Source organism: Ovis canadensis, chromosome 11 (assembly GCF_042477335.2).
Source record: "Ovis canadensis isolate MfBH-ARS-UI-01 breed Bighorn chromosome 11, ARS-UI_OviCan_v2, whole genome shotgun sequence".
NCBI classification, from domain to species: Eukaryota; Metazoa; Chordata; class Mammalia; order Artiodactyla; family Bovidae; genus Ovis; species Ovis canadensis.
This window is the reverse complement of record NC_091255.1, coordinates 65829517-65851950: the sequence shown is the minus strand read 5'-3', so window position 1 is coordinate 65851950 and position 22434 is coordinate 65829517. Positions and strand designations below refer to the sequence as shown.

General features: G+C 58.3%; 1 protein-coding gene across 3 annotated transcripts in view; it reads right to left on the bottom strand.

Moving 5' to 3' along the window:
* The window catches only part of SDK2 (sidekick cell adhesion molecule 2), a 274805-nt gene that overhangs the window by 89774 nt on the left and 162597 nt on the right, over window positions 1–22434 (bottom strand). For 2 of the 3 annotated variants that reach the window (XM_069544046.1, XM_069544048.1), the window contains exons 4-12: window positions 22085–22232; window positions 15218–15351; window positions 7267–7378; window positions 6226–6416; window positions 6020–6103; window positions 3884–4078; window positions 3234–3350; window positions 1506–1673; window positions 515–617 (exon numbers count right to left, since the gene is read on the bottom strand). In XM_069544046.1, the coding sequence (XP_069400147.1) occupies window positions 515–617; window positions 1506–1673; window positions 3234–3350; window positions 3884–4078; window positions 6020–6103; window positions 6226–6416; window positions 7267–7378; window positions 15218–15351; window positions 22085–22232 (1252 nt within the window). Of the gene's footprint in view, window positions 1–514; window positions 618–1505; window positions 1674–2045; window positions 2157–3233; window positions 3351–3883; window positions 4079–6019; window positions 6104–6225; window positions 6417–7266; window positions 7379–15217; window positions 15352–22084; window positions 22233–22434 lie in introns of those variants that run through there. The other variant, XM_069544049.1, reaches the window with a different exon arrangement.

The window sequence follows — 22434 nt, the reverse complement described above, 5'->3', positions numbered from 1 at the left end:
CGTCTCCCCAGACAGAGGCTTCTTCCTCTCCCGCTCCCTAAGGACCCCGCCCTCTTTCCTATGTTTCTCCAGCTTTCACCCCCTCCCCCCACCCCAGGCTGCCCCCTGCAACTCAAGCTGGCTCAGTCCCCAGGCATGTACTTCGTTGCTGTTCCGTTGCTCAGTCGTGTCGGACTCTGCAACCCCATGGACTGCAGCATGCCAGGCTTCCCTGTCCTTCACTGTCTCCTGGAGTTTGTTTGGAGGCAGGCCCATTGAATCGGATGGACATGCTTTCAATCATCACATCTCTGCTGCCCCCTTTGCCTTTTGCCTTCACTCTTTCCCAGCGTTAGGGTCTCTTTTGGGCCGCAGGGTCCCCAGGTCTCAGTCCTGAAGTGAGTCTGTACGTGGCTGCTCCCTGACCTCCACGGGCCGCACTTACCTCCCTGCATGGACACTCAGCCAGCAACCAGCGACCCCCGAAAGCTGCCCCTCCCCTCTTGCCTCCAAGGGGCCTCGGCCGCAGGAGTACCTGACGGTCACTCGGGGGTCGTGGGTCACTCCGCACACCATGGAGGCCTGGGTGCCCTTGATGACGCTCTGGTCCTGGGGAGGCCTGGTGATGCGGGTCCGGGCTGAAAGACAGCGGGGAGGTGGCCTGGTGGGAAGGTGGACAGGTGGGCCCTAGGCGGACAGGTGAGATGCAGGTGTGGTGGGGGGTCCTTCCGGTGAGCTGGGCCCCTGCGGCTGCGCTCTACAGTGGACTGGTCCACCACGGCGAACATCCCAGAACACTAAGAGCCACGGGAATTCTGGGAAGTGATGCTCATAGCGGGGCTCTTTTAATTTCGTGCCCACGGGATGGACAAAGAAATAGACGCCTGGGGATGATCATGGCCGTGCTCCCCGGGGTCCAGCCAGGGTAAAAACAGGACCTCTGGCTCTAAGACATCGCCCACCAGGCCCCTGGCACTCAGGCTAGGAGGGCGGCCCACCCCTCCGTGTGGCGCCAGACCCCAAGGGGCAGGAAGGGGCTTGGGAGCTTCCCCCAGAGCAGGGGCCAGGAAACCATAACCTGGGGGTCAAGTCCGACCGGGGGCCCGCCTGGGTAAATCCCCTCCGTGCTGGCACCCAGCCACGCCTGCTGCGTTCAGCACTGCCTACGGCTGCTTTCCTGATGAAACGGAAGAGTTTGTGGAGCTGTGACAGAGACTGTCTGGCCCACGGGGCCTGAAATACTTCCTCTCTGGCCCTTTCCAGCAGAAGTGTGCGGATCTCTGCCCTAAGGCCTACGCGCACAGCTGTTTTCTCTCTGCTCGGCAGGAGCAGCGAGAGCCCTGCCCACCCAGCACTGCCCTGGGGACCGTGACCTTCCTGCTCCGTCCTCTGAGCTCCTCTGTCCAGGTCTCAGGACCATGTGGGCTGGACAGACAGGTGGACGTGGGGCCGCTGGGGCTCATACACGCTCAGTGCACGCTCACACACAGGCGTGGAAAGGACCCCGGCCCGGCCTGGGCACTCACCCCACACCACCAGGTCTGCCGAGGCTTCGTCCGCCCCTCGCGAGTTGGTGGCCAGACAGGTGTAGGTGCCGGCGTCGGAGATGTGCGTGGGGCTGATGAGCAGACTGCCCGACTCCAGGAGTGTGAAGCGCGGCAGCTGGACCGAGCCACTCGCCAGAATGCGCTCCCCTGGGGGACATGGGCACGGGTGGGCTCAGGCTGCCGGCCCGCTGCCCCCTGGCCACCCCCTGGCATTCGGCCATCACCAGGGGCCTGGACCACACCTCACCACTCCCCTGTCCCCCTGTCCCAGGGTGAGCTCCCAACTTTAGGAAGGCCAACTGCATGTCCCCTGGAGGGGGCATGGCGAGGGTGGCAGGGCTGCGGACCAGCCTGGTTTCGGACCTGGGGACAGACACAGGACATGCGGTCCCAGAGCAGGGGGCCTGCACGGAGCCCGGGCTCCTGCTGTCTCTCCTCCCACCACGCTATCTGCCCTTCAGCAGGGAAGACCAGCGCTGCCTCCCGCCGGCGAGCACAGCCCTCAGAGGCAGCTGGCACCTGGGCTGGGGGGAGCGCAGACAGCTGCGACAGGGTGGTGACGGGCCGCCTGCAGAAGGATGCTTCTGGAGTCACCTTCAGGGGAGCGCAGAGGAGCGGCAGGCGGGAGCAGCCAGCGAGGGGGTGTGGCGGGGGGCAGCGCTGGTGGGGACAGACCTCCCACTGGGGACCCGGGGACCCTGGTGGCTGGAAGGAGAGAGGGAGGGAGACCCTTGAGTCAGAGTGTGTCTGAGAGTGTGTTGGTGGTGACCATACCTATTTATAAGAAAGTCGCACCTGCCTGTACCGAGGGGACTGTCCATGTGCAAGCTTGTGGGTGAGTGGGTCCCTTTGCACACGTGTGTGGGCATACTGAACTGGTGAGTGTATCAGGTGGGCATGTTTATTTCTGGGTCTGGGCACACACCCCACCAATACTGACGAAGCAGCCCCTCTGGGTCACTCTGTTCTAAGCTCCAGGGAAACGGCAGGGGACAAAACTGAAAGCCTGGAATCGTGGGAGGCGGGGTGATCAGTAGACTGAATATGCCGATGACCTTGTGTATTAAAAGGTGGGGAGACCGAGCAGGGAGGGGGCGGAGGGAGGCTCTGGGTGAGAGGAGGGTCATGAGGGCAGAGGCTGGGGGTGTGAGTGAGTGACAGTGTGTACCTGTGTGTGTGTCCCTGGGGAGGGTTGTTACATGAGTGTACAATGCGGAGGCGTGGAGGAGGCCCGGGGTGGGTGGACTAGGGGGACAGCTTGGGCTTTGCTGGCTTTGCCTGGGGAGGGGGTGGGCCCCCCTCCCCATACTAACAACCTCCACCATGGAATTACGTCAGCCAGCACGGGCTGGTCGACTTCCCAGACACAGTGCAGGCCCTTCCCAGGCACCCGCTCATCTAGTTTCCATGCTGCTCCCAGGGACACATCCCACAGCCCCCCAGTTTATAGATGGGAACGTCAAGGCTCCGAGTGAGTAAATATCTCACCCAAAGTCATGGGTCTCACCAGAGGCAGAGCCTCTGGAGCCTGGAGCCGGACAGGGCAGCACATGGTGCGTCCCGTGTGTAGAAGAAGCCCCCTGGGGTTGTGCAGTGCACGACCTCCCCAACTGTGCCCGGGAAAACCCCCCTGGCTGGCTCTGGAGCTGAGCCCCAGGGCTGCCAGAGACTTTTGGCTACCCTCTAAAGTCAATCAGTCTCAAGTACCTTTCTGCCAAGTGATGGCCGGCCGGGGTGCCCCCGAAGTCTCACAGGCCAGCACCACTGACATGCCGTCGATCACCGTGCTGTCCAGGGGGCCCCTGGTGATGTTGGGGGCGATGCCTGCAATGGGAGACAGTGGGGTGTCTTAGCCGCATCCAGTCCTGTCCTGCCCCCGACTCCCATCGGTGTGGGTCCCTCTTCAGGGAAGGATGCAAGTGTTCTGGGAGCACCCGGTGCTGGGAAGAGCCAGAGTGCCCACGAGTCCCCCCTCACCACCTGCCCCGTGGAAGGACCCTGGAAGGGTCGACCCAGGAAGGACGCCAGTCCCTGCCCTGCCTCGATTCTCAAGCCTCCATCTGGTGGAAACTGAGGGCTCCCAAGGGCAGCTGACACCCTCCATGACAAGGGAAATGGGATCACCTTTCATTAAACAAGAAATCGAGGCTCTGGTTTGTAAAAGGAAAAACCAGTGCCGGCCACAGAAGCAGCAGGCGTGACAAGCCAGAGGGACCCCGCTCCGGGGGGAAAGCCTTCTGGGATCCTATTCTGCATCTACAGCAGCCTGTTCTCAAGAGGCCCCTGGCTCGGAGGAAAGCTGGGTGTGTGTGTGGGGGGAGGGCGGGGACTCGGGCAGGACAGCGAAGGGGACTCACTGGTGACGGCCAGGTAGGTGGAGGTCTGGGCCTCGCCGGCTGCGTTCCGGGCAAAGCACTGGAGCATGCCGGTGTCGTCGGGCACCAGCCCGCTGATCTGCAGGCCCCCATCGCCTCGCTGCCGGAAGCGGCTCAGCCTCCCTACCTCCACGACGGCCGCATCCTTGTACCAGGTCACGGAGGGCGGCGGCACACCTGGGGGGTCGAGCGCCCACCATCAGCTACCTGCGAGGGATGCCCCGGCCCCGGAGGCTGGGCTGCAAGTCCTTAAGGTGGGGGGTGGGGCAGAATCCCTGGTGTGTTCTGGTTTCTAGAAGCTTCTCAGTGCGTGCTTGTGTGCTAAGTCGCTTGAGCATTGTCCGACTTTTTGCAACCCCATGGACTGTAGCCTGCCAGACTCCTCTGTCCATGGCGATTCTCCAGGCAAGAATACTGGAGTGGGTTGCCATGCCCTCTTCCAGGGGAGCTTCCCGACCCAGGGATCAAACCTGTGTCTCCTTTGGCTCCAGCCCTGCAGGCGGATTCTTTATCCGCTGAGCCACTGGGAAAGCCCGAACCTTCTCAGAGGTGCCACTATTGGTCTTGGAAGCGGGGAAAGCTGTTTTAGATTCTCAAATTCTCATAGAGTAGGCATTCCAAGCAAATTTACAAGTTCCCGGGGTTAGTTCAGCTTGGAAAGGCTGGACATACTGTATTTTCTCCTGGGATATTTAGTGGAGTCTTCTGTATGCTCTGGGAACCTCCAGCCGGCCTTTCCAAACCCAGGCGAGCACAAGCCCAGTGTCTAGGGGTTCACAGGTGGAATGGGGGTTTCTTCGGAACCCCGTCCTGCCTGGTCCGCACAGGGAGGAGTGTGGGGGCTCTTCCTAACCCCTCAGCCTTGACCGAGCTGTGTCCCCAGCCTGGCACCCCTTCCCCACATCCCCTGACCCTCCCATCTCTCCCTCTGCATCTCTGCTCAAAGGTGACTTCCACAGAAAAGCTCCCCAGGCTCCGTTCGAATGACCACCCTCCAGCGCCGAGCCCATCAGCCTGCCTGCTTCTCCTTCCCCCGCACTTTTCAACCCCGACACCCGTATTTCACCCACTCCAAGCTACGCCTTTGTTCGCATCGTAATGTCTCTGAGACGAGGACGTGTCTTACAACCGACAGCATGTCATAATTTAATTGGCAGCCTTTTTTCTTTCTTAGTGGCGCATAAAATAATGGGGCATCTTACAACCCATGGCATTGTAGATGAAATGAAATAAGGCATCTTTATTTGTTTATTGGTTTGTCTGTCTCCTTCATGAGAACGCACAGTTCTGTAATAGCAGGGATCTGGCTCTTGGGTTCATTCTGTGCCTCTCCAGCCCTGAAAACAGTCTCGGCACACGTTGCTCAAAGTATCAGATACTCAGTCGTGTCCGACTCTTTGGGACCCCCATGGACTGCACCCCGCCAGGCTCCTCTGTCCATGGGATTCCCCAGGCAAGAATACTGCAGTTCCTGACCCAGGGATCGTGGTAAGCCCACCCCCCACCAAATGTTTGTCCAATAAATCACTGTCTTCCCCGTGTGTGATCTCAGGACGGGGATCAGTGTGCCCCCTCCTCCTCCACGGGCCCTCCCTCCTGCCAGGGTTACAGTCTCCTCTCTGCTCATCCTGTCATCCCATTACCCCAGATTGCACCCTGGTTTTGGGGTGTCTTTTAGCTCAGCTGGACTCAAAGGAGAAGGATGGGAAAAGCGGTAAGGGTGCAAGAACTCTGAAAGGGGCTGGGGGTTAAGTAGAAACGGTCGGAGGAGACGAAGCAGAATGGCGCAGAGCCCAGGCAGAGACACAGCCACGTCCTAGCAGTTCTGACGTGACGACAACACCGCATTGTCGCAGCTCTCACATTACGGGCAATTTGAGTCTGTCACCTGTCCTGAAATTACGGTAATTTGGATTCATTTGTAACCTTCAAGTTATGGTAACGCGGGGTTGATTTCCAGCCCTAAGATTACGGTAATTTTTCCTGTTTGCTTCCTGGGGTGTCTGCTTACAGCCAGACTGACTCTGCGCAATGGTGAGAGGGTGGTGGGCTTTAGAAAAGTCCGTGTCAGGGAGGGGAGAGGTTGAAGGCCCCCTTCCAGCCAGGCCACCAGGTTACCTTTGGCGCGACAGGGGATGTCCACCACCTTCTCCATCTCCGCTGTGATGTGTCTCTCTGGCTCCTTGACAAACTGAGGTGGCTCTGCAGGAGGAGGGACCGGGGGAGGGGATCAGAGCCATGCTCCTGCTGATATGGCTCCTGATCGGGTCACCCGTGCTGCCCCTTCACGTCGGGAGGACTCCAGCACTCCCACCCCGTCTCACCCAGCACGGACAGGTAGGCGCCACGGACGACGGAGGGGACGCTGCTGCTCCGCAGGACGGCCTCACACTCGTAGTAGCCGGCATCGCTGGCCGTGGGGTTGGGGATGGTGAGCCGGCGGTTGTAGTCACTGATGCCGCTAGACAGCAGCGCCCCATCCTTCTTCCAAACGATGTGCAGCTTGATCAGAGGCCTGAACGGGCCGAGGGACGAGGCGGTCAGCTACAGAGCCTCCCAGAGGCTCGGGAGGCAGGGCAGGGCGTAGTGAGGCATGCAGGCGCCAGGGGCCGGGCGCCTGAGTTTGCCCTGCCCCTGACACTTCCTAGGTGCAGGCCGTTGTGTGCGCTAGTCCTTCAGGGCTCTGGGCCTCAGTTTCCACGTCTGTACAATGGGGACAACTATGCCCTGCTCCCCGGGGGTTGTGGTGAGGGGAGACCTGGCCCCATGATAACTCGTGCTCGAGGGCTCTCAAGAGCCGGAAATTGGCCCTTCCACGTGTCTCTCTGCCTCCGCTCTGCCCCATCCAGTGTAAGTCAGTGGATGGGAAAGTGTGGAAGTCCGGAAATGCACATCCGGGCTCTCAGTTGCAGCATGCAGGAATCTTTAATTGCAGCATGTGGGATCTAGTTCCCTGACCAGGGATCGAGCCCAGGCCCACTGCTTTGGGAGCACACAGTCTTAGCCACTCGACCAGCAGCAAAGTCCAGCTTTCCTCTTGCCCGTGCCTTCATACAAGGAGGCCGCGGCAGCAGAGGCGAGCAGCTGCTCCCCAGGCTGCTCTGGATGTCGGACGCGAGTGGACCCCGCACCAACCCCAGGTGTCCTGGGCTGGGATCCTCTCCTCTCGGGTGGGCCCTGCTTGCGTCCGGCAGCTCTCTGACCACCGGCCCATCACCCCTCCTCCAGGCTAAATACCCCATCTTCTTTCGTGGGTCCTCACGGGACATTTCTGGACCTTTGTGAATTCCACCTGGTCTCCTTGGAGCCCACATCAGGAGTGCCCACTGGGGTTAAAGGTCGGGGGGGGCGGGGGCAGGACCCACCTGGCATTGGCCACACACTCCATAGTCACCTCTGAGGTCCCGGCCACCACGCTGGTGTTCTTGGGAGGAATGATGATGGCTGGAGCGATGGGGTCTGCAGGGCCGCCGACATCTGGGGAGAGGAACAGACGCTGGGAATCCCATCTGAGCCCCACCTGTGCCAGAGGGACGCTGCGGGAGACCTCTGTCCTAATGGGGGGGGGGTGGGCAGACGCCCCAAAGCCCCAGAGCTGAGCCTTCAGGCCCTGACCCCGGGGACCCTCCCCTCTTCCATCCTCCTCTGCTGGTGGGTCTCTGCACAGTGTCCAGGCAGAGCCCACGGGAGACCTCAGGATGCAACCCACGTCCCTCCATAATGCAGCCATGCCCTCGTCCTCATCTCCTGTCCTGGCTTATTTTGGCCTTCAGAATCCTTCCCTCCAGCTGCATATATGCCGTGACAAGAACAATATGTTGTCAGTAAGCCGACCACATCTCATCAGCTGGCTTCTTCATTTGCCACCTCTTCCACCAGAATGCAAACTCCCCATACTGGGCTGAATACTGTCCCTCAAGTTCATGTTCATGACAGCTGTGAATATCCCCTTATTTGCAGAGAGGGGCTTCGCAAGTGCGGTCAAGTTAAGAGGAGGTCCTGCTGCGTCAGGGTGAGCCCAAAGTCCAGCACGATAAAACAGGTGACTACTGAGAACGTGCTGTACAAACAGGGGCCTCTATCGGAGGCCTGTGGCCACCTGAACTGGAAGGAAATCCAAAGAAGGGGGGAGAGATGTATACGCAGGGCTGATCCACCTTGTTGCACAGCAGAGACTAACATAAGACTGGAAAGCAACAATAAACTCCAAGAAAAATTAACTAAAAATAACACGAAATAAAACTGTCAGTCGCTCAGTCATGCCCAACTCTTTGTGACCCCATGGACTGTAGCTCGCCAGGCTCCTCTGTCCATGGGATTCTCCAGGCGAGAAGACTGGAGTGGGTTACCATTTTCTCCTCCAGGGGATCTTCCTGACCCAAGGAACAAACCCGCATCTCCTGTCTCCTGTATTGGCAGGTGGATTCTTTACCTGCTGAGCCATTAGGGACACCCAGTAAAGGCAGGAGACTTTGCTGCTTTATTCTTTGAGTCTTTTGAGAAGAGGCCAGGCTCTTCTCTTTGTGGTCGGCCCAAGCCCCGTACTGCAGAAACTCCACTATGTCCTGTACACCTGCTCCCTGGCTCCTGAAAATACAAGCCCGGAGGACTTTTTCTCTCATTACAAATCCATCCAGTTGGTGCCTGTCCAGGAGGCTCCGGAGGTGGCAGGCCATAATGACTCACACGGCCCCGGGTCAATGGCAAATGTACATCCTTTATGGGGAAGTCAGATCGCCCGGTCAGCCCTCGGGAAAAGGTTTTCCTGCCGGGCCTCCCAGGCCTTGCTGGGAAAGGCCCTGACAGTATGGGAATAAAAAGTAAAAAATAAAGTAAAATGAAGGGGGAAAGAAAGGAAGCGTATAAACCAAAATAATTGCAACAATATAAAAGCCTCATGTAGGTGCCATAAAGAGCGATCGGATTGAAAGCTGCTGATATAGCCGAATCCATAAAAGTGTGCTCTGCGTTGTTTATGACACGCCGGGCCCCGCAGGTTCCGAGGCCCAGATTAATGGGGCTCACGGAGGAGACAGACAGTCAGAGCCCCACGGCCCTGGTGGGTAAACAGAGCCCCTGGAGTTTAAAAATATGGGGGTGCCCCACCCTGCCCCGCCGGACCTGGGGCTGCCTTGTTGGCTTCAGGAGCTTAAAGAGGAGACTGACAGCCCTCGAGGGTCCTGGGGCCTTGTCCAGGCCCAGGTGGCAGCTGGCATGGCTCGAGGGAAGGGGCCCCTTCTGGATTCAGCAAAGGAGGGCCTGGGGCTCAGGAAGACCTGGTTCAGAACCTTGACCCCCCCTACCCCCGCCACCCCCGGCATCCTGGGCATGACCCTGGCTGCTCTCCTCACCCCCCAAGTCTGTTTTCTCAGCTGCAAAACAGGGGTTAGAAGTCACTGCCTCTCAGGGTTGTGTGGGTTCAGCCCCTGGCTCGACAAACCTTCTCTGGCCAAGGGCTCAGTACACGCCAGGCTGTGTGCCAGGCACAGGGATTCCCCACCAGGGGAGATGGGCAGGGCTCCGTCCCCCTGGCTTGCAGTCTGAGAGAAGTCAGATCAGCGCTTAGACATTCATGAGATTAAAGGTGGCTGCCACAGGCGCCTGGAGGGAGGATCCTGGGGCGTGGCTAAGTTGGTCAGGGGCTGGTGCAGAGTGCCTGGCCCCTAGTAGGTGCTCACCAGGTGACAGCCCCTCCTCCGGGGAGTTGTCTGCTGTGCTTGGGGCGGGGGTGGGTTTTTTTTTTGCTTCTTCCCCCCACCCCCAGCTCAGCCTGGACCAAATGACGGGTCCAGAGGCCACCAGGAGGTGAAGTCATGACTCTCGGGGGCCACGTGACCGAGGGAAAGAGCACATGGATACTAAGGGCTTCAGGAGGTCAGCAAAGCCTCCAGGGCCTGGGGGACGGAGAGGGACTCAGGGAGCCAGAGGGAGAAGAGCATTCCGGAATGGGGGCCCTGTGTGGGTGCCGGTGAGACGAACTGGGGAGCTGGAGGTAAAGGTGGGTGCCAAGCCCAGGTGGCCTCAGAGCGCCAGGAAGGGTTGGGGGAGAGCGCCTCCCAGCAGACGTGAGGGTCCTGGCCCACATGCCGCCCTGCCCCCAGCCCCCTCTCCTGACCCGTCAGGGCGTCTCCTGGCGGAGCCCGTTATGTCCTCAGAATCCTTCTTAACCCAGAGCCAACAACGGATTGGTTCTTGAGGTCGTTCAGTCGCTAAGTTGTGTCTGACTCTGTGACCCCATGGACTGTAGCCCGCCAGGCTCCCCTGTCCAACGGGCTTCCCAGGTGACTCAGCGGTGAAGAATCCGCCTGCCAATCCAGGAGATGTGAATTCGATCCCTGGGTTGGGAAGGTGCCCTGGAGAAGGAAAAGGCAACCCAACCCGGTATTCTTGCCTGCGAAATCCCATGGACAGAGGAGCCTCGGTACAGTCCACGGGGTTGCAGAGTCGGACTCGACTGGGAGACTAAACAACAAAGACAGCAGGCAGCAGACTGGAGCAGGTGGAAGGCAAGCACCATTCTCCATGCCTACTAGGGGAGGCAAGGCAGATCTGACTGGGGGAGGTCGGATCAGGGCCAGATTACTGAGAATTTACAAACTGGGCTAGGAGCTGGGAGTCGGCCCCAGGCGAGTTCACGGGCACAGAGCGGTGGGCAGACGTGAGGATAAAGCATCTCGAGCTGGGGCCTCTTTACAGAGAAATGTTAAGCCCAAGAGGAGGACACTCTTAAATCCTAAAATTCTTATCCCCAGCCCTGGGAGATATGTATATTATAGTGTCCTTTCTAGGGAAAAGGCAGCTGAGGCTCAGAGTAGTGAAGGGGCTTCCCCAAGGCCACACAGCCATGGTCTCAAGGCTCGGCCTCACCACTCCTGCTCCCCTCGCTTGTGCTGCGGGCTCCCTGTTTTCAAAGAAGGGAGATGGGCTGGAGACGGTGGCGGGAGGTCAGAGTGAAGGTGCTCAAGGGGGGGTCTTCAGGAGCAGGAAGCTGGAGTTCCCCGGGGGTGGGGGGAGATGTGCCCGGAGAAGATAGGAAGGGGGGCTCAGGGAAGCCCAGGCACCAGGTGTGAGGCAGTGGCTGCTGCTGCTAAGTCGCTTCAGTCGTGTCCGACTCTGTGCGACCCCATAGACGGCAGCCCACGAGGCTCCTCTGTCCCTGGGATTCTCCAGACAAGAACACAGTGGAGGCAGGGACAAAGGGCTGAGAACCAGGCATCATCCGGGGGAGAAGGAAGCAGGAGGCTGGAGACCTGGGTGAGACAGGGAGGGTTCTAGAAGCTCAGTTTTCAAGGTGCCAGGGAGGGGGTCAGTGGGGCTGAGCCCTGAGCATCAGGGAGAATCAGGGTGGAGGAAGTGGGTTTCTAACCGGGAGGTCGTCAGGGATAAGGCCTGAGAAAGCAGGGGAGTGGGAGGGGGCCAGGACTGGGAGTGAAGACCTGGGGCTGCGTGACCTCTGCAGAGTCGAAAGAGCCAACAGCAGGTGCTTCTCGCCAAAACCGGGGGATGTGTGCGCCTCTAGACATCCAGGGAGTGGCCAACGGGCTGAGTGTTGCAGGCAGGGAAACCTGGTCCCATTATCAGCCTCGTACATCATTAGTGAATGTCACCGGGAAGTAAATTGCTTCACCTCTTCACCTGTTTCCTCAGCTTTCTCATCTGTAACTCGTGGAGGGGAGTAGCAGCCTGCCTCCAGGGACTGCTGTTAATGACGGAACAGCGGTGCCTGGATGGTGCCCGGCCCACGGGAGCAGTATAAAGGGAGGCTCTCGGTGTGAGGGGAAAGCTGAGGGACCGCTCAGGTGGACCCGCCCTGGGAGGGCGCACCTGACTGCCAGGGGCTCTTTGTCAGGGGTAGGGGTGGGCTGACTCCAGGTCTCCAGGAGGCCGGCCAGGGGGAGGGGGCAGGCACAGGATGCAGGGCATCCGCTCTGGGCAGTGGAGTGAACGGGGCCCCAGGGATCCCCTGGAAAAGCTGCAGGCAAGGCAAGCGCCAGCATCTCCCAGGCGAGCTTGTGATGTGGGTGGGGCCCTGGGACAGGAGGAAGCTGGGGGGTCCCCACCCAGGGGTGAAGCTGGGTCTCAGCCAGCTGCCCCAGGACAGTTTTGATGATAGGTATGGTGGGGGGCACCCACTTCGACCCGTTATTCGCCGTCACTTCACTGAATCCTCCCAACAATGCTTTGCCACAAGCATCATGTTGGGTGTGTGCGTGTGTGCTTAGTCGCGTCCGACTCTTTGTGACCCCGTGGACTGTAGCCCACCAGGCTCCTCTGTCCATGGGATTTTCCAGGCAAGAATAACACAGCAGGCTGCTATTTCCTCCTCCAGGGGATCTTCCCAACCCAGGGATCCGACCCATGTCTCTTGCGTCTCCTGCATTGCAGGCGGGTTCTTTACCCGCTGAGCCATCGGGAAAGCCCATGCTTTGCCACAGGCGTCCAGATGAGGAAACTGTGGCTCAGGGACCATGTGACTGGACCACAGGCCAAGTGGGTGGAGGGCAGGGAGACAAGCTGCCCCTCTGCCCTGGGCCGGCTTCCAGCTGCCCACGAGCCTGGGGCCTACCTGCCCCATCCAACATGGGGGTGGGGGGAGAACCACAGGGGGCCGTGAGCTCTTGAGTGACCGATGTCCCTATGGAAGGGGATTGAATTTTATCTGATTAAAAGCAGATCCCCGAGTCAGTTATTAGAACACTTCTAATTATGTATAGAACAATTTGGGCTTCTGATCCCACCTTTCTAGCTGTACATTTTATGAAATCTAAATACAGATCATGTATTCCAGATGAAAATCCAGCATCCAAATTTGAGGAGATGTGCTTTAAGTGTAAAATACACACGGATTTTCAAAGACTTAAAAAAGAACCAGTGTAAAGTAGCTCATTAATATTTTCTATCTTGATGGTATGTTCAGCTGATTATATTTTGGATATATTGGGTTAAATAAAGTGTAATTAATTTCGCCAATTCCTTTTTCCTTCTGAAACAGTGAGCTACTGGCAAATTTTAAATTGCATATGTGGCTCATATTATAATTCTGTTGCATGGTGCAGCTCTGATCAGGACCCAGTGGGACCACCAGCCAGGTACGAACTTGTCAAGAGCTGTGGTGGTCCGAGTGAGGTCACCTGGCTGACACCTGGGCAGGGGGCAACTCTGGGGGTCACTGGCCTTTGCTCTCTCCATCTCCATCTCCAAAGAGCATGGATGTTTCCCGAGGGATGAGGGATGCGAAGAGGCTGCCTGCCCTGAGCAGAGAGGGGGTGAGGGCGCAGGAGTGGGGAGCGGAGGGCGAGACAGATGAGGGAGATGCTGCTGGAGGTGGGCGAAGTCGCAATTGCTCCCAGGAAATTGGCTGGCAGGCCGGCAGCTGGGGGATTTGTGTCAGCGACAACCACCAGAATTTGAAGTGCAGTCACTCGTGGGAGGAGAAATTAGCTGAAAATCAGCTGATTCTGCTCTCAATCCAGCACAAATCCTGAGAGCAGGGGGCGAGGGGCAACAGACAATGGTGTGGAGGAGGCTCCGGCAGACATGGGAGGGCCGAGGGAACCCTGCCTGTTTCTTGTGGGCCCCCCGGAGGGCTGGGGGAGGGGGCAGAGAGCGAACGACCCCCCTGCCCCCACCACCACCTGGGCCGGCCGGGAGGAGGCTGGTGCTGGGAGAGGAAGGCAGAGCAGAGTCGGGGGAGGAAGGCTCCAACCTTGGGCTCAGGGTCAACTGAGTCACCCAGGGAGATGCCTGACCTTGACTCGGACCAAATGGCTCGATTCCATTAGACTCCAGGTTTTCAGAACACTGGAAAATACATGGAGAAAAACACCCCCTCTAATGGCTGCTTTTCTCATAGAAACCGCAGCCCCAGACTGTGGGCTGGGCCCCCAGGATGCCAGGATGAGCAAGATCCTGGCTCAAGTCAATGTCAGAAGTCACACCTGTGACCCCCATGGGTCAGCACGCAGACTGGAACTCTGCTCCTCGCATCCAGGTCTCTTTCTCGGCAGACAGGGGCCTGGTCTGGGGGAGGGGGTCACTGCAGATATGGGAAGGGGTTCTGCAGGTGCCAGAAGGCCCAGGCACGGGCAGGTAGGGACTGGGGAATGTTCTGGGCTTTCTGCAGCTTCCCAAGGGGCTCGGTGGTAAAGAATCCACCTGCCAATGCAGGAGACGTGGGTTCTCTCCCTGGGTCAAGAAGATCCCCTGGAGGAGCAAATGGCAACCCACTCCAGTATCCTCTCTGGAGCATCCCAAGGACAGAGGAGCCTGGCAGGCTAGAGTCCTTGAGGTCGAAAAAGACACGTCTTAGTGACTCATCAACAACTGGGCTTTCTGGGCCCTGGAAGACAGAGGCTGGGATCAGAGGAGGGACATGGGAAGGTCCTGCGCTGGCTGGCACCCTCCTTGTGCTGCTGGTGGGGACGTCCCCGCGGGACCGTGGGTAATAAATGAGCCGGCTTGTGGAGCAGCAGCTGTGCAGATGCGGAAGACGTGAACATCTGGCTCCCGCAGGCGGCGTGGCGCTCGGCCGCTGCAGGAAGCTCTGGCCCCATCCCACGGACTCGGCGACTCCCCACCTCCTCTGCCTCCCGGGGGTGGTGTGTGTGTGGGGGGCTAGCGGGGCCGGGGAGAACGCCCGCTCCCCCACCCTACCCCACCCGACATCTCCATCAGGGCCGGGAAACCTGCCTTTGGTCTCGGCTAGACAAACGCTTCTCCGTCAAGGAGACTCAAGGAGTCACCCTTTCCGTTTGCTCCCCTCCGCACTCTGCCGCTGAGGAGAGGCTTGCCTCTCTCCTGCAGGGTGCGGGACAGTCTCTGGCGATGGACAGGGGAACTTTGAGGCGGGAGCCTGGGCAGAGAGCCTGTGTTCTCATCAGCAAGGATGGCTCAGCTCTGACTGCAAGTGGCGCCTCTTATGTGCCAGCTGAGTACAGGCAGTCGGCACCCTTCTTTAACAACGAGCTTCCCAGCTCCTGGTGGGCTCTTGCCAATGGCCCCTGAGCCCCAGGGGTGGCTGTAACCCTCTCATGCACACACTTTTCCCAACATTTCATGCCTCCCCCGGGTCTCCAGGGGGCCTGCCGACGACCAAGCTAAGTGTCCCTGCTCCTGAAACCATCTCAGATTCATGGGGATGGAGTCCAGAGTTCAGCACCCTCCTGGTTCCCCGGCTCGCGCTTCCACAGCTGGCACGCCTCCTCCTCTGGACGGCTCCTCCCCTGCCCTTTCCCAGCCTCCCCCCTCCACGCCATTCCGTCTTCCCCACGAGCCCCGGGAGCCCCATTCCCAAGATTTAATGACACGCTGACTTACTCTCCACGGCGAGAGTGATGGGCTGGCTCGTCTTGTTGTCCCCGTTCTTGTCGTTTACAGCCTGCACGTAGTAGCGGCCCGCGTCGGGCGCCACGGTCGACAGGATGACAAGCGTGTTCTCCAGGGTGATGGCTCTGGGAAGCAGAAAAGGACTCCTCTGACAGGCGGGCCTCCAGGGATGCAATGCGAGCAGGCACATGAAGCCAGGTGCCCAGTAGCCCTTTCTCCAGCCCACCCCCCGGCACCACTGACTGCCTGAACTCCAGCCACGATTAGTTTGCAGAGAATCCCAATACTTCACCAGCGCTGGGGACCAGATACAGAGCATGTCCAGGGGTCTGAGACTGTCCAGGCGACGCTGCTCTGTGTCCACCCCAGGCCTGGCTAGGGGCCGGAGCTCCCCCAGAACTCTACCCTTGCGGGTCATTTCTGCCCCAGGAGGGTCCAGAACTAAAGAAATTCCTTCCCCAGAATGAATGCATGATGAGAGATGATAGTACATCTAGAGATGAGCAGACCCATTCCAGAATCACTGCCTTAGCCTAATCCTGAATCTGTTCAGGCTGATTCAAAAGCCACGGCCTGCCTCTGACACAGCCGTCTGGGGTTCACACGTCCCCCTCAGCCCCCTCTTAGGGTGAAAAAAGGAAGTGAAGGTAGTTGCTTCAGTCGTGTCTGACTCTTTGAGACTCCCACGGACTGTAGCCCATCAGGCTCCACTGTCTACAGAATTCTCTAGGCAAGAATACTGGAGTGGGTTGCCATTCCCTTCTCCAGGGATATCTTCCTGACCCAGGGGTCAAACCTGGGTTTCTGCATCGAGGCAGATTCTTTACTGTCTGAGCCACCAGGGAAGCACCTCCATTTCCTTTACCCTGAATCCAGCCGATTAGAGGGGCTGTCAGGGCTGGTTGAGAGGGAAAAGGGAAACCGGCTGGGCAGCGGGGCGCAGCCCCTCAGCCCCCACGTCCGCAGGTTGGGTGAAGGGCTTGTCCAGGCGGAAGCTGGGCACCCTCCAGGTGTGGGGGCAGGAGCCCTGCCTGGGCCGGCTCTGCCCAGCATCTCCTCTCCCTCATCCTCCTGATGACGAGCAACAGCATTAGTTTGTCGAGTCTATCTCCGGATTTTAATGTGATATGCCCGAGACAGCTGTTAAACATCCTTAATGTTAGTTTAACAAGGACAAATCCAGTTGAATTCTTTTCAAATTCTCCCATTAGGTGAATGTGACAGACTTTTAAACGGGCTCTCAAATAACCCCGTGAATGCCTCTCCAGCTTGGTCTCTCTCAGCCAGGCTGGGCCAGGGTCCCCCCTATTCTGGTTTTTGGGATTCCAGTGCTGGGACTTACATTGCCTGCTGCGCTCCAGGAAGTGGGAAGACTAAGCCTTCCTCTCCAATTCCAGGGAACCCTAATGATGTCCTTTTTTTTTTTTTTTTCTGAAGAGGTCTTTTAACCTCCAGCTAATCCTAAAGGAAGTCAACCCTGAATATTCATTGGATGCTGAAGCTGAAGCTCCAATACTTTGACCACCTGCTGTGAAGAGCCAACTTACTGGAAAAGACCCTGATGCTGGGAAAGATTGAGGGCAGGAGGAGAAGGGGACGACAGAGGATGAGATGGTTGGATGGCATCATGCACTCAATGGACATGAGTTTGAGCAAGCTCTGGGAGATGGGGAAGGACAGGAAGCCTGGCGTGCTGCAGGCCATGGAGTCACAAAGAGTCGGACACGACTGAGCGAGTGAACAGCAACAAGTGGGGTGATGGGAATGAGGACAGCGCCAAGCTGAAATATTTTCAAGTCAACACAGTGGGACAGGGATGGCGACCATGTCCCCATGAACGTGCCCAGAGCCCCCAGCGGAGAGCAGGGAACCCGCTGCAGGGACCTGGTCCTTTAGTGCAGCTTGTGGAGGTGGGTGAAGGCTGCGGGGGAGGGAGGCTACCTAATCCCGAGTCTGTTTCAGTTCAGTTCAGTCGCTCAGTCGTGTCCGACTCTTTGCGATCCCATGAATCGCAGCACGCCAGGCCTCCCTGTCCATCACCAACTCCCGGAGTTCACTCAGACTCACGTCCATCGAGTCAGTGATGCCATCCAGCCATCTCATCCTCGGTCGTCCCCTTCTTCTCCTGCCCCCAATCCCTCCCAGCATCAGAGTCTTTTCCAATAAGTCAACTCTTCGCATGAGGTGGCCAAAGTACTGGAGCTTCAGCTTTAGCATCATTCCTTCCAAAGAAATCCGAGGGCTGATCTCCTTCAGAATGGACTGGTTGGATCTCCTTGCAGTCCAAGGGACTCTCAAGAGTCTTCTCCAACACCACGAGTCTGTTTAGGTTGACTCAAAAGCCACAGCCTGCCTCTGACACAGCCTTCTGGAGTTCACATGTCCCCCTCAGCCCCCTCTTAGGGTGAAAAAAGGAAGTGAAAGTGTTACTTGCTTAGTTATGTCCGACTCTTTGCAACCCCATGGACCATAGCCCACCAGGCTCCTCTGTTCGTGGGATTCTCCAGGCAAGAATACTGGACTGGGTTGCCATGCCCTCCTCCAGGGGGTCTTCCCAATCCCAGGGCTGAGCCTGGGTCTCCTGCATTGCAGGCAGATTCTTTACTGTCTGAGCCACTAGGGAAGCTCTAAAGCTCTTTAAGTTGGCAGGAAATAAACTTCCACGGTGCTAAGTCTCTGGGTTCAGGGGTCTGTCTGTGATGCGGCCAGAGTGGCTCTGCCTGCCTCTGGAGGAGAGCTCTGTGTCCGGGACCCCCGGGGCCTGGGTTTGAGTTCCCAGTGAGCGGAGTCAGCAGAGGGCAGCGAACACAGGAGGCTACTGAGAAAGGTCCCCGGGCTCACAGCCTTCAGCAGGATGACCATCCCCTTGATAGATGGTTCTGGCACGACCCTGTCGCTCACTTCCAAAGCGCACCAGCTACCTGCGGCACTCAGGAGGGCTTCCAGTCGGCTCGCCCAGGGGCACCCATGCTGAAGGAGGCTGCCAGGGTTCTTGCAGGGTATGGACGTCAGGGGTCCCCTCTCAGCAGAGGCTGGGTTACGTTCTTCAGCCACACTCCCCTGGTTTCAATTTCTTGGGTCTGTCCCACTTCTCTTATTGACCCTTCCGTTCCCTCCAATGAAGCCAGCCCTTTTTTCCCGGCTCCGGGGGTGTGGGGCAATTGATCATTTAATTAGGAGTAAAATAAATCACCCTAGAACCTGCCCCCAAACCCTCAGCGTGCATCTTTGTTAGGAATCTTGTCTCCTTTCCAACAATGAGTATCAAGGAAGGGGTGGGGGTGGGGGGGGCTGCTAATCTCTGCTTCCGCCCCAGGAGGGACAGCGGTCCTCTGTAGATAGCGCAGCTCCTGTGCCCCGACGGCTGATAGCGCTCACCAGATGCATATCTCCGGCAAACAGACACCAGAGGATTTGTTTCCAGGGACCTTTCCTCTGGGTTACGAATATTAATCTGCTATAATTGCTGAGATAAAAATGCCCTGTATTCTCGTGTGTGTTTGGTAGGAGGGCTGGAGGGGGTGGACGTGGCCAGGAAGGTGTGTGTGAGGGCGTTCTGTTCTGGTGACAGCGGCTGTTGGGAATGAAAAAAGGGGGGGGTGATGGCAGAGGCCAGGAACGGCCAGAGGAGGTGGGAAGCTGTCAGGAAAGGGGTGATGGGAGTGAGGCTGCAGAAAGAGCTGTGTCTAATGTGGCAAACCCCGGAGACAGATGTCCACTCGGGCCCTCCGGTGGCAATGGCGCACGTGGTTCATCCACGCTGGCGCTCTTCCCGCGGAGTCTGAGTCTTCAGGGTCCTCCTCAGCACAGTATTCCTGCAGCCACTCCCAGTCGGGTGGAGGGCCCGGGAGATTGGCTCAGAAAAGGGAGTCGGGAAGCGGCCAGGACTTGCTGCCTGTCTCAGCACCCACGTGGCAGGGCGATCCCCTCCTGCGACTCAACCTTGTCTCTGCGTTAATGGTCCTCACTCGCAGCTTTTATTGAACTTTCACTAGGCCTAAGGGAGCCTGGTCCTCACACACAGCATGGGTCCACCTATGAACCCGGGGTCCCCCTCAACCACCACCTGCTCTGTAGCAGCAACCCCACCAGGTGACTCTCTAGGTCTCTCAAGAGCAGAGTTAATTTCCCTTCATCTTTAGTCTGACTTCTACCACGTGACTTGCCTTGACCATTGGGATGTCAGCAGAACCTTGACTTTGCTGGTTCTGTGACTGCCAAGAGGAGGTGTTAGGGCCGGCTGGCTGGAGGCTGGGGCAAGCAGATCAGAAGGAACCCACCCAGACATTCTAATCAGCCAGCCCCGAACAAGCGAGAGAGCCAGGCCAAGCTCACCAGTCTGCTGATGTGAACAGTAAATGCATGCTTTTCTCATCAGGCCGTTGGGACCGCTTGTTATGCAGCACTATTGTACCTGGAGGTAACGGACGCGTTCCAGGAGAGTGGTTCTCAACTGTGGCTGCATGCCGGAATCACTGGGGAGCTTTTAAAAATCCCGACATCTAGGTGCATACACACTGTTTCCATGCAATCAGAGCGTGTGAGGGGCAGAATCGAAAGATCAGTACATTTCAAATGGTGCCAAATGATCTCGGATGGTAGCCAGGTTGAGAATCACCAGATCAATTTTCCACAAGTACAATCACTTTATCCTGTTTAGCCCCATGTCTTTGTCCCTGCTCTCAAATAATGTCCACGCAAAAGAGAATTAAAGATCCTGATTCTGGTGGTCCACTGGTTAAGAGTGTGCCTGCCAATGCTGGAGAGACGGGCTCAGTCCCTGGTCTGGGAAGATGCCCCATGCCACAGAGCAGCTAAGCCCGTGTGCTGCAGCTTCTGAGCCCGCAAGCTGCAACGACTGAAGACAGCGTCTTTAGAGCCCGTGCTCGGCAACAAGAGAAGCCATCACAATGGGAAGCCCTCTCACCGCAACCAGAGAGTAGCTCCCATTCCCCGCAACTAGAGAAAACCTGGGAGAAGGTGATGGCACCCACTCCAGCACTCCTGCCTGGAAAAATCCCATGGACGGAGGAGCCTCGTAGGCTGCAGTCCATGGGGTCGTGAAGAGTCGGACATGACTGAGCGACTTCACTTTCACTTTTCACTTTCATGCATTGGAGAAGGAAATGGCAACCCACTCCAGTGTCCTTGCCTGGAGAATCCCTGGGATGGGGGAGCCTGGTGGGCTGCTGTCTATGGGGTCGCACAGAGTCGGACACGACTGAAGCGACTTAGCAGCAGCAGAGAAAACCTGTGTGTAGAGATAAAGACCCAGCACAGCCCAAAATACACAAAGACATACATATCTGGGCTTTCCTCACAGCTCAGTTGGTAAAGAGTCTGCCTGCAATGGAGGAGACCCCAGTTTGATTCCTGGGTCTGGAAGACCCGCTGGAGAAGGGATAGGCTACCCACTCCACTGTTCCTGGGCTTCCCTTGTGGCTCAGCTTGTAAAGAATCCACCTGCAATGTGGGAGACCTGGGTTCAATCCCTGGGTTGGAAAGATCCCCTGGAGAAGGGAAAGGCAACCCACTCCAGTATTCTGGCCTGGAGAATTCCACGGACTGTATAGTCCATGGGGTCACAAAGAGTCGGACACGACTGAGCGACTTTCACTTCACATACGTAGTTTAAACAAGACACTGAAACCATTATACAAAAAGGCCCTGACTCTGGAGTTGGTGAGCCTGGAACCAGCTGCGTGAGATTTGGCAAAGCAGTTAAGCTCTGGGGGCCTTCACTTTACCATCTGTAAAATGGGAATAAAATCAGCAGCGTCCTAAGGTTCTCGTGAGGGTCATTCATTCAACAGATATTTCCTGAACGTTCACTCTGGTGATCGAAAAGTCAAGGAGACAGAGCCCCTCTCGCTGGGAGGCGCGTGTCTGTCCTGGAGCAGAGGGTGATGTGTGGTGTGCATAGCGGAGGCCGGAGAACCCAACAGGTGCTCCGTACTGCCACGGCTCTTGCCAGGATGTTACTATGTTACACGATTATAACATCTCTCGTGGAACCTCATGCTTCCCGAAGGCAAGAACTGGCCATCTCGGCTGGTGCTTCCTGCAGAGACCGGACAGGCTCCGCCCTCAGCGGACCTGTGGCCCACGTGGACCAGGACAAGGGTGGGCTTCCCCCTCTGCTGGGAGCAGGGGAGAGTGGGAGTCCAAAAGAGGAACGCCTCCGCTGGCTGTCTCCCGGGGGCGTCAGGAGAGCCACTGTGTCCCACCCTTGACCCCTTGCCCGCCCTCCTGGGAGGTGTCGGCTCCATCCCTCTGCCCACAAGCCCGGCGGCCACCACCCCTGACATGGGCTACACAGAAGGGCCCTTGTTAGCGCTGAAAGGACCTTGTGTTCCTCTCCCTGCCAGGCCTCCCCTCCTCCCTGCAGCCAGAACACACAGCCGCGCACACCGATGGACACCCAGACACACCCGCCCGCCCAGCAGAAACACCCAGAGCAGTCCACCCTGCCTGGGAGATGCCAGCGCCTGCCTGTGGGCCCTGAACCCTGGCCTGGAGCCACAGGGATGGAGCCTCTGTCTGTGCCAACTTGAGCTTTTGGAGTGCTCTGAGAGGCAGAATTATTCTCCAGCTGAGAGACAGGGGCCAACACCCTGGGATTCCCCAGGAAGGCCGAGAGCTGTCCTAGTTCCAAGTCTTGGCCCAGGGTTTCCCAGAAAGGCCCCCTGGGAACCCGGCTGCCCTCCCTGGGGATGTCCTCCACCTGGCTCCATCCCAGAGTGGAAAGGACCTTGCATCCTCAGCATCTGGGGGTTCTGTGTGGCCCCAGGTCGCCTCTCCCGGGTGGGGCTGGCTTCTCACACCCGCCCCCGGGGGTGGGATGGGGTGGACGCTCACATGCGGCTGCTGGGCGGAATCTTGCGGCCATCCCGAAACCAGGTCACCTGCGGCCGCGGGAAGCTGGAGATGCGTGGGGCACGGATGACAGCGGCCTCTCCGTGGGAGACGCTCTGGTGCTTCTCGCCCTCCTCGAAGCTCCCCATGTCTGCGGGAGGGAAGAGCACACGGAGGGGTCAGCGACCGGAGGTCAGCAACCGAGACTGCCCGGCTCCTGGGTGGGGAGTGGTGGGAGCCCAAGGAAATTACAGGGCAGACACAGGGTGGCCACCGGGGAACAGCCGCCGCGTTTGGACCACCTCACGCGGCCCCCTCACCCCCTCCCTCACGACGGCGTGCTCCGCTTGGTG